Source organism: Ruditapes philippinarum, unplaced genomic scaffold (assembly GCF_026571515.1).
Source record: "Ruditapes philippinarum isolate M1 unplaced genomic scaffold, ASM2657151v2 ctg795_1_1_1_1, whole genome shotgun sequence".
Classification (NCBI taxonomy): Eukaryota; Metazoa; Mollusca; class Bivalvia; order Venerida; family Veneridae; genus Ruditapes; species Ruditapes philippinarum.
In genome coordinates, this window is record NW_026857770.1 from 43,215 (window position 1) to 54,555 (window position 11,341).

The window sequence follows — 11,341 nt, forward strand, 5'->3', positions numbered from 1 at the left end:
ACATGTATCTTAACCAATATAATAACATTCTACAATACAAAGTCCTAATTTGCTTTGATTTATCTTTCAAACTATAGCTCGAGCTATTTCATTTCTCATAACAAAATGTCTCCGAGAAAGTTCAACAAGCTAAACTTAAGACTAAATGGAGACACAACTTGAAAACAAATTGCAATGTGTTCAAAAACTGCAGCGCTAGTTATTTTACCTTTTTGTGAAAAGATCAAGGCATTTACACAAACAGAAAACACAAGACGCATCGTTTTTGATTCACTTTACTTTCGCTCAGCACTTTCAAAAATGTGTCCATTATCTACAGAAAACGTAAAGCTTTTTTAAAAAAGGTAAACAATAAAGCAAAAATCAATTGCCTTTTCTTAATTATTCAAAATATATCTAAAAAAATTTACACATTGCATATAATAATTAAGTTGAACTATGCCTTATTTTGTCAACAATATCTCTAACCTGAGATTTGCATACATTTTTTTCGTCTGACTTTTTCTATATAGTCCATTACATTCTTTTTCAGCTTTCTTTAGCGATTGTGACAAACTAACATTTGACGAAAACTTAAAAATGGGAAAAATATAAGAATGGGCTTAAATATACTACAGCCTGCGTTATGAAGAATAATATTATAGGGTCATACGAATAGAGGAAATCATGCTTGACATATGTCGCAGAGAAACAGTTCTTTCCAAGTTTGACTTATGTTTGAACTTAGGTTTTCCTCACAGGAAAAATAAAACTAATAATTATGATATATTATCAAAACCGATAAAGAAAAGAAAATAATTAGTAAACTTTCAGATGGTCTTATTTCTTAATTATAATTATAATTACTTCTTACAATTTAAGTGGAATTTTTGAACACACTTCTGATTTATAGAAATATTTGACAAAAGACGTTGTTTTAAAAAATGTAATCAAAACAATGTGCAAATGCCTCTTATTATTTTTCAGCCGTTACAAAGCTTTATGATCATGATTCAAATTTATATATAAGACAACATTTGTAGAAGAGGAGGGATCTGTGGAAAAATAATTATTTAATGTTGATCAAAGTTCTTTATTTAGATTTATCTTTCACCGAAAGTTATTTTCTGGTTAAGCAACAAGAAAAATGGGTCAAAGAAAGAAAAGGCCGGGTTGCATTTTTATTCCATATATATCATATGGCTGTGATGTTACAAAAATGTTAATCATTTGACTATTTATGTTGAAAATTTAACTAAGTCGGTCAACAGAAAGTGAATGAGCGACAAACCTGAAATAATCGAATCCCATGATATGTGGCAACTAGTTAATGCTGTATGCCAAACATCAAGAGGCTGTGATGAGTAGATGCTAGGAAAACTGTACAAAAAAATCCTACCATTGACCATTTATGTCGAAAATTTAACTAAGTCGGTAAACAGGAAGTAGATGAGCGACATATCTGAAATCGAATTCCACGGTACGGGATCACAAGTTTATGCTGTATATTAAATATCAAGAGGCTGTGATAAGTTGTCGCTGAGAAAACTGTTACGAAAATTTCCTACCACTGACCATTTATGTCGAAAATTTAACTAAGTCGGTAAACAGAAAAGCGAGGAGTGACAGACTCGAAATCGAATTCCACGGTATGGGACCACATGTTAATGCTGTATGCCAAATATCAAGAGGGTGAGATAAGTAGTTGCTGAGAAAAACTGTAACGAAAATATTTTCCCAGCCCGCCCGCAGCCCGACTTTCGCCATTTTAAAATCCGGGTTTGCACCTGTGCAACCTGGCCAAAAATGTATATACGTTTTAAATCAACACTTATTCATTATGAAATGAAATGTGCATTTAGCATGTTAATCTGCCACTCTGACAGGAGTAGGTAGTGGGGCCATTAGTGTTCCTTGGATAGATGTAATGTTTACTACACATGCTCGAATTTATCTTATAAATATCTTTTCAGTTCAAAGGCAGTTCATCTTCTGCCGATGACAACAGCGCAAGACTCGGTACAATTACTTGAGTGTATTTTATGACATTTACCGGTGAATATCACATTATATTCAATGGCTCTCTAGTCAATAATTGTATGATATTTTCTGTAAGTAGTTCCTGAAGGTCGTCAAAGAAGACGTACGGTAATTTTTGTCTGTTACTTCTTATATCTATCTATTCGAAATATGATAAATTCATACTGTAATTCACATTTGATTTAGCAAGAGCGAATTCGAGTTTTTGTTTTATTTTGTCAACTTTATTGAACAACTTGAAGGTGTAAGAATAATAACGTTTCTCGAAGCAAAATATAACGACATGTTAACTGAGTATTACAGGTATATCCATAAATTTAAAAAAGGCTAGAATGATTAGTTACTGCATTGAAGTGTAACGTCTATAACAATTTTGTAGACAGGTTTTAGGCTTAAAGTAAGTTCGTTAACCTCAATTTGATACGCAAAAAATGCCACCGACAGTCATTTTCAACATTAGAAACCTCTCAATTAAATTATTTGACAAAATATTTAAAAGAAATCAATATGACTATAATATACAAATGAAATATTTTTATTTTATCTTAAGAAAATAATAAATTGGTTATGACCCTCACATTTGCACGATTTGCTATGTGAAAAATATCTTTTCCAGACTCATCACCACGAACTGTATCAACATTGTTAATTAGAATGTCCGAATGATACATTTCTATTGTTTTAATCAATACTTTAACACCTATGTACCTAATGTAGACCAACCTTTTTTAAATTGCAATCATATGGTAAATACATTTTGGTCAATACTAACGGAATCGACAACAAAACAAATGGAAGATCGGTCAAAATTATTATTGATGCAAATATGGATCTTTCCTCCATTATCAATATCAAATGAACACAGCACAATAATTCGTCATCAGTAAATTCACCATTAGATTATTTAATATTTCACAGTACTAAAACATTATAAAGCAAATGTTTGACATTTCATTTTCTAAAAAAAACTGAGGAAAAAATACGAACGTCCGAGGTATAATGTGCCTTTAATATAAATATATATATTTAGTATATCCATAAGTTGGTCGGGGAGTCGGACGTGTGATACTGAATATATACTTTAATTTTAAATAGACAGAACGTTCTAAATTATAATGTATACTTTTGACAAACCACTTCTCAAAATTATTTTGCATTGAAGAAAAAATATTCAAAATAAATCATTATAGAATCTATTCATCTGTAAATTAACTTGAACTACTTTGCCTATGACATGGAAGTCATGTGACTAAAACATGACTTTTAAGCAGGTGAAAAGATGCAGGCACCTGTCTATAATGTTTTACATTATATTTTAAGTATATTACCAATACTTTTAGATTGCAATCATACATACACAAAGGTCAGTCAACGAACTAAGAAGATTGAAATGAAGATTTCATAACATAATATACAAAATTTTGGCAGCCATTTTGTTCCTAAACAACCATGTGTTTCGGATGGCAAAAGAGAAAATCATAAATTACTGCTTTAATATAAGCATTCAAAACTTTGAATATGACGTGAACATAAACATAATATTCGCAAAGAATGTAAACCATGTATTCAACGTTTATTAGTTTTAAAACTAAACTTTACGATTAAAATAAACTCGAAAACATAACCTTTCAGAAAACACCCGACTTGGAAAGGGAGGTAACTGGAATACATATGAACAGAATGACATGCCAGAGTTTTCTCCCCGTAATAAACTGCACTGATGAAATACAAGATTTCATACACTGTAACCTGTTATTGAAATATTTTAAAGGATTATGATGAAGAAATTGGAGTTTTATTAATTAAGAGCTTGATGTTCCTATCACATAAAGCACTATTCAGTCTTTCACCAAGTGGTTCACAATGCACTTCTCATCTTTATAAACTTTCCATAAATGTGTTCGTTAGAGCCATCCTTCCAAGGGTCCTCTTGGAAAAGAGACGTACCACAAGGCAACATCTATGTGTATGTCTCTATCTATGCTTATTAGGCAAAGTAATGACAGTCTTTCTTGTTCAATGGTTGATATTTTGTCTTCACACGATCAAGGACACTTTCACTCCTTTCCCAAGTGATCCATGAAGTTTTCATGTATTTCCCCCGATTTCAGCTTTCTACATTTGGTCTAAATGACACACCCCTCTACTGATCAAAGTATGTTTTATGTTACTAAATCTGTGTAAAACCGCTTGTTACTCGGTCAGTGATCTTCAATAAGATATCGGTATCGACGTATCGTAGGTAATGCTGGAGGTATATCGGGCCGAAAACTTTTTTATCATACCTTGTATATCGACTGTAGCATAGTTAACATCTTACAACTAATATCAACTTTCAAAAGCTGTCTTACTCTAACTTACAATAAACAAACAATATTAATGTTGTGCATTGTAGCGAGGTTATTTTATAAGCGACAGTTAAGGGATTTACTACGTGTGGTTTAACCATAGACCTAGATATTACTTTCTTTTTTAAAAGACGCTCTATTTCTTCTTCTACAAACTTAATATTATCTCTTGCGGACCTATTATTTCTAAGTACTACGCTTGGCGGTACTTCCTTCAAAGGTAACATATAACCCTTTTCAACAACCTGAATAATATATGCACTATCCGATGCCTCTTTCCATTTATTTACACAATTTTTTAACCTACCTACTGGTGAAACAACTGTGTCTTCGTTCTCTTCTACAGATCGTAACTGTGAACATATTTTATGTTCTTCAACATATTTCTCATTTAAATATGGTATATGTAATACATCACCTTCGCTGTTTGATAAATTACTATCACAACAGCCATCGTAAATATTTTCTCTGTTTACGCATGTAAATAAATCATTACTTATCTTATTATTAGTATTCCTTTCTGGGCATTCCGGCGCCCCTCGCCAATGCCCCGGTTTGCCACATGCAAAGCACAGCCCAGGTCTACGCCCTTGACGGCCTACCAATTGTTGACTTCCGGGACTGGTCTCTGTAAACATACGCTGTTGTTTCCGGTATGGCCAGTTACGTGCAGACTTAGTTTTCTTGGATTTCTCTGCTTTGTACTTCTTAGAAGCCCTCGCTTCCGCTTTAAAGATACGTTTTTCATCGTCTGAGTCGCTCGCTAAAGGATTGGCTTCATATTCCTGAACGACTCTCCAACCCAACTCAGCTGAATCCGCAAGTTTTATAAGCTTCTGTCGACGAGCCATCATTTCTTTTGCTGAAAACACAGCGAATTTCAACATTATCAAAACTATATGATTTTATAATCTTAAAAACAATAAACATGCTATTATCAATTATAATTATAGACGAATTTAATTTCTATATATTCACACACAAATTTTTTATCTATAAAACGTTTATTATTTCCTTAAGAAATGATTACTTTTTGTCCGTTCGTTCTTTCATTAAAAATCCAATAAAGCAGAAATATACCATATCAAACTGTTTACAGTCAATGATACATTTAAATAACGGAAAAACCCGTGCAAACATGACTACACATTTACATGACCGATAACTCGAGTATCGTCTACATGTTTCACAAAACATATGCCGAATTATTCTCTTCAGAAAACATTAATAATTCATTTATCTAAGATTATTCTTGTATTCACACATACATCACGTATAATTTACGACTCTTGTTAAAATTTCATAAATTTCATTCACCTATACTTTACTGCACAAAATTCAAAAATTGTAATACCTTTCCGACAGATAAACAAATTCAATTTAGAATGACGTTTTAGGCACATATATGCGTGCGAACATTTGCATAATTCGAGAATTAAGAATAGAAGTTTTAAAATTAAATTTTTTAAAATTAAATTTTTAAAATACCTTCTGCTATATTAGCTCTACACTCCTCTAATTTCTTATCCTGTAAGCCATTCTCGGCGTCTTCTAATTTTATCATAACTTTTGCATTATGTTTATACTGTTCCTCATTGCTTTTACGCTTAAACTTTTCACTGTTAATCATCATACTAGAAAATTTGCTACTAGAATTGCCACTTATCTTTTCAAAAAGGCTGCCTATTTCCTTCAACATGTCCTCCTTATGTTCTTCCAAGGACGCCTTGACCTTGTCCTCCACAACTCTATCTAAATCGTCCATGCTTAGCTGAATGCTGGTGATCTCGTAAGAGAAATATCGCTAGAACTGATTTTCATACTCTGCCGCGGGTATTTATACCCGTGTATAAAATACACATGTATGCTTGAATACATTCAAGCCTTCAAAACCGGTTTATGTAATCCGTTACAGTTAGACAATGGTTCTCCTCTATACGATGTAACGCGGAGAACCAGTAATTAATCATAACCTATCTCTAACAATAGTATCGAAAGCTTTTTTTCAAAGTCGATAAATGTGCAATTTACTTTCAATTTACAATTAATAATAGAATGAAGTAAAAATACAAAATCTGTTGTAGACTTATTAATTGTCTCTAAAACCGTATTGAGAATCATTAAGCACTGTTTGCGCTTCACACCATCTGTTTAATCTATTTCTAAGAATAAGTAAAATATTTTAGCAAGTATTTACAAGGGAGATTCTTCGATAACTGAAAGGATTAGAGATATCGCATTTTTGTGAATCGGAACAGTAATACCTTTACATCATGCATTAGGATAAATTCCAGTATCAAATATTTTGTTAAAAATACAACAACATGGTGCAATAAAAGTGTTTGCATCAATGAAAAAATCTGTTAATATTTTACTATAATCTATAATCAGCGCTCTTTTGTTTCGGCATAGAATGCATTGTTCTTGAGACTTCCTCTACATAATAAATGCGCAATCTAATTTATAAATTAACAGCTGGGTCTTCTATTATGCTTATCTTCCTGAGAGTAATAAGGCTGCTGATTGTTGGAGATATTCTTAAAACGGTCTACAAAATCATAAATATTTACACAAGATACATTTGTTGAAACCCTATTTCTAAATTTATTTATATACTTCCAAAATTTTCTTGGACTATGTTTAATCACGGAAGACAAATTAACATTTTCCCTATTACTTAAGTAACGCTTTGCTTTCTCTTAAACATTACAAAACACACGTCTACTATGCAAAAATTTTGTTCTATTTTCTTCATAAGGATTATTATGGAAAATTCTTTTATTATTCATAAAATTGTTTTCGTCTATTTACAACTATTGTCGAACCATTACACTTTTTAAATTGCTTTGTTAGGCTTTTTAGTGTTAAAAGTTTTACCATTCAATTTAAAAGAAATATCATATACAATATCTGTAAAGTTATTTATACCCATATCAATATCAAATACATCCGAAGCTAACTTAACCGACACTTCATCCAATAATATTTTTTTATCGCTCAACAAAGACTAAAATAAATCTGGATCAGTATCAGTCAACACTATTTTATCCACTGCATGCTTTGCTTTTTTATATTTTGGATCGAATTGAGGGAGCCATGTTTCATCCTGAGTAACGATCCGGTAGATAAAATAAGGTTCATTCAGATAAAAGATATCTTGAAATGTCAAGCCTGGTCTTTTTCTGGTCGTCAGTCAATTGGCTTGGGACCCATTTAGCGGAAACCTTTGACATGCCATAGACTTTCAATCAAAATTGCTTGAATTGAACCAAAGCTTATAAACACTTCCCTAGCAATTCTTCGCAGGTCTCGCCTTCTATCGCATATGCTCAGATCGTGCATAGTTTCGGCAGTTTCATCGTTGGTGGCCTCTTTTGGCCGCCCAGGCGGCTCATCATCTCCAATGCTCTCTGTGCCCCTCTGAAATGCAGGAGCCCATTTTTTCACAGTGGTAAAGGAAGGGGACTCCTTCCCAAGTGTATACATGAAGTCTTCATGGAGTTCCTTGGGGGACATTCCTTTCTTACGGAAGTGCTTAATGACGGCTCTGATTTCAACTTTCTACATTTGGTCTAAATGACAAACCCCTCTATTGATCAAAGTGTGTTTTATGTTACTTAATCTGAGTAAAACCGCGTGTAACTCGTACAGTAATCTTCAATAAGATACGCTTGACCCACTTATAGTTACAGATGATTTGAAATATAAACTAACCGTCTGTCAAAGATTATTCAAATTTCCTGTTCCCTATTCAACAATCCTAGACCTCTCACCTAAGATCCACTGCAGGAAAAATTGCCATAACTCTTTAATACAGAAGTAAGATAAGATCATGTGAGGAGTATCAATTTTTTTCACCACATACAGTTATGATTTATGGACTATTTGTAAAGGTTCCCTTCAAAGGAAACATGCCTAATATCTAGGTACTTGGAACTGTTTCACACAAGAAGACTCAGTCATATAGTTATATTCCTATGAGTCTATATAAACTTAGTGATTTGGTCCTATGTCAATAATTCATAATGTTTATAGAGTATCACAAAGTGATGTTTCATGATAATTTTTCTGCTCTGGGAACTTTAGTTTCGGAGAAGATTTTTAAGACAGTTTTAAGTCTATACAAACATAAGTAACATACCAGGGAAAGCCATTTTAGACTGCAGGGGCATGATTTAAAGGCCTGCCACGAGGGGCACTTAGTTTTGAAAAACTAATGTAGGAAATCATCATCAGAAGTCCTCTTTTGGAGAACTACAATGCCTAGAACTTAGATATTAAACATACCGGTATAACATTGTCAAGTAGAGAAGACCTCTTAAATGTTACATAAAACATTTTTAAGTGGGTCAAGCGATACTATTGATATACTTATTTCACTACACATAAATCATATGATGTATCAGTCGCCTTAAGTTTACTTTGTATCTTTTGATAATACCATGTCTAGATATGTTATTCTATAAACAGTTTGTTGATTCATTGTCTTCTTTTATATCTCTACAATTAACACTTAATAAAAAATATCAAGATATTGAAACAAGTAGTATCACGCAACTAAATTTAATAACTGAGTTTATACTAATGAATGTATGATTAGCTCACCTACTTGACCCAAAGAAAGACACATATTTTATAGCTTCCTACACTATCAAACTAAAATAAATTCTGCATAAACCAAAGAAAGACAAAAATACCTTCGTTCACTAAAAAATACTTTTTAATAGGAAACATTGCATACGAATTAACAGAAAAAGCGAAAAAATAGAAATAACTTACCCAGTGTAAATTTTGTTGTTTTTCTTTAATAATTATCGGATAAATTTACCCCACCAACTTTGACAAAATATAAAACCTACAGTTTTTATGGTTTTCTTACATGTTAACAACAAACCCCTATTTTTAATTGAATGACAAATAAGACATTATGTAACTTTTTTTTCATATAGATTTAGAAAACAAAATTATAGAAATATGCAAAAAATGAGATTTTTTTCTTGATATCTTTATAGATGTTTTTAGACATAAACTTAAGAAATTTTACTTTCATTATAATTTACATAAGATTCGATTATTTCTGACATGTTTAAACACTTTTTTATCGAAATAAACATAATGTGTGCTACAAATCATACTATAAAAATTATGTTACAGTTTTGCATAAAATCAGCGGCCATATTGGACGCCATCTTGGATAGAGAAGAGGTATGAAAGAGAAATTTTATATTTTGTTAAACATTAACATTATAGTACCTGATATGCTATTGTAAAGTAGCAACTAAATTCTGTGTAAGCAAATGGTATACATGTACATTGTAAACATGCAGAAAAATGTATAAAATTCATGTATTAATTCATGACAAGTAAAAAATAAAACTTTAAAAAAATATAAAAAACTTTTAATTTAAACATTTAAAACATGACAACTTTTAAGTGACCTATAGCTAAACCCTTTTAAGAAAAAATATATAAAATATTTTTTACATCTTTTCCCATACATATTTTCCTGTATCGGTTAAGTCAAAACTTGTTTTAAATCAGTGAATGATAATTTTTTAACCCTTTGCAGCCTTTACTGTGGGTTAATTGAACTTACTTTAAACCCAAAAATTTTAACAAAAAAAGTCTAAATTTGGAAAATGAATTTACGTTCATAAATAAAATTAGGGAAAACCCAAAGTAAACTTTAACAATGTACTCCCGGCCCCCTTCCCCACCGTAAAGCAAAGAAAAAAACTAAAACCCTTTGAACTGTCAAAAATTTTAAAAATTTATAATGGATTCAGTTACTTTAATAATATGTCTAATCTTTATTACCTAAAGATCTGCTGCCTTGAACCGACAGATCATAAAATGTAAAGGAAATTTCTGAAATACGATTCAATATGTTATCTTGCTCTGACAGATATGTCAATATTTTAATTATTTGGAATTGGGCGAGTTGTAGAACGAATGTATTTGAGATATGCTGTAGACTTCCATCGACCTAACTTCTGTATTTGCGATGCTGGCATATTTGATTCATAAGCATGAGTAGCCCCTCCAATACGAAATGAGTGTGCAGTATATAAGTTTGGGTCCATGTTATTTGCAATAACACAAGAGCGTAAGATTTTGATCGAAAGAAAGCAGTAGAGATAGGCTGACCATTACGATCTCTAAAACAATTGACCATTACCATTAGGAGCAATTCTTAAATACTTTAATAGAGCATGTACTGGGCATAAACTTTTTTGTTACTTTGTACCGTGCTAAGGGAACTACTGAAGATGTTGCCTTGGGAGTGTTTATAGTTCCGAATTGTGATTGACATAGAGGAAATATTTGATCGTTTATATTTGAAAACTAAAATCCTCTCGTCTAATAACGTTTTTGAAGAACCAGTTAATGAATGAGCCTAGTTCACCTACACGAAAAAGCCCAAAAAAAAAGCTACTAAATACATGGCTTGCATAATGATGCGAGTGAAACCATCCGAAAAAATGAAACCGAAAGTTTATTTTAAAATGTTTTTTTAATATTCGAGATTGTAAAACGGTTGGCGTTTGTCTATTAACTGCCTTATGCTTCTGATACTAATGTAACATTTTTTTTACAAACAAAAACTCGGAAGGGAGACCATAAATTGTAAGGGTTTATGGATATACTTGCAATAGCCGAATTATAAGACAGGTGGATAGTAGAGGCTTTGGTTTTCCGTTTGTGAACCCCAAATTATCTAATGAATTGCGCAAGACGTTCTGTTGAAACGGGTAGAAATGGGGGCAATTTTGGGATAGTACGTGTCATGGGGAAAGTTCTGTGCTGTTTTTAAAAGGGGATTTCGATAACTACAATTTTAGTAGATTTGGTGCTAAGCAGAATCCTAGGAGATGATATACATCTCTGTTTATTGAAGCATGAGAAGGTCCTGTGGAACTAATGTTGGAGTTTTGTCCATGTACGGAGCAGTAGCTTGAAATGTCTGGATCTGT

General features: G+C 32.1%; 1 protein-coding gene across 1 annotated transcript; it reads right to left on the bottom strand.

Moving 5' to 3' along the window:
- Positions 1 to 4,366: 4,366 nt before the first annotated feature.
- LOC132750954 (uncharacterized) lies at positions 4,367 to 6,327 on the bottom strand. Its single transcript, XM_060741048.1, has 2 exons — positions 5,856 to 6,327; positions 4,367 to 5,229 (listed from the first exon to the last, which is right to left on the bottom strand). The coding sequence occupies exons 1-2, from the start codon at positions 6,130 to 6,132 to the stop codon at positions 4,367 to 4,369; spliced, it is 1,140 nt and encodes a 379-aa protein (XP_060597031.1). The 5' UTR covers positions 6,133 to 6,327.
- Positions 6,328 to 11,341: the final 5,014 nt, after the last annotated feature.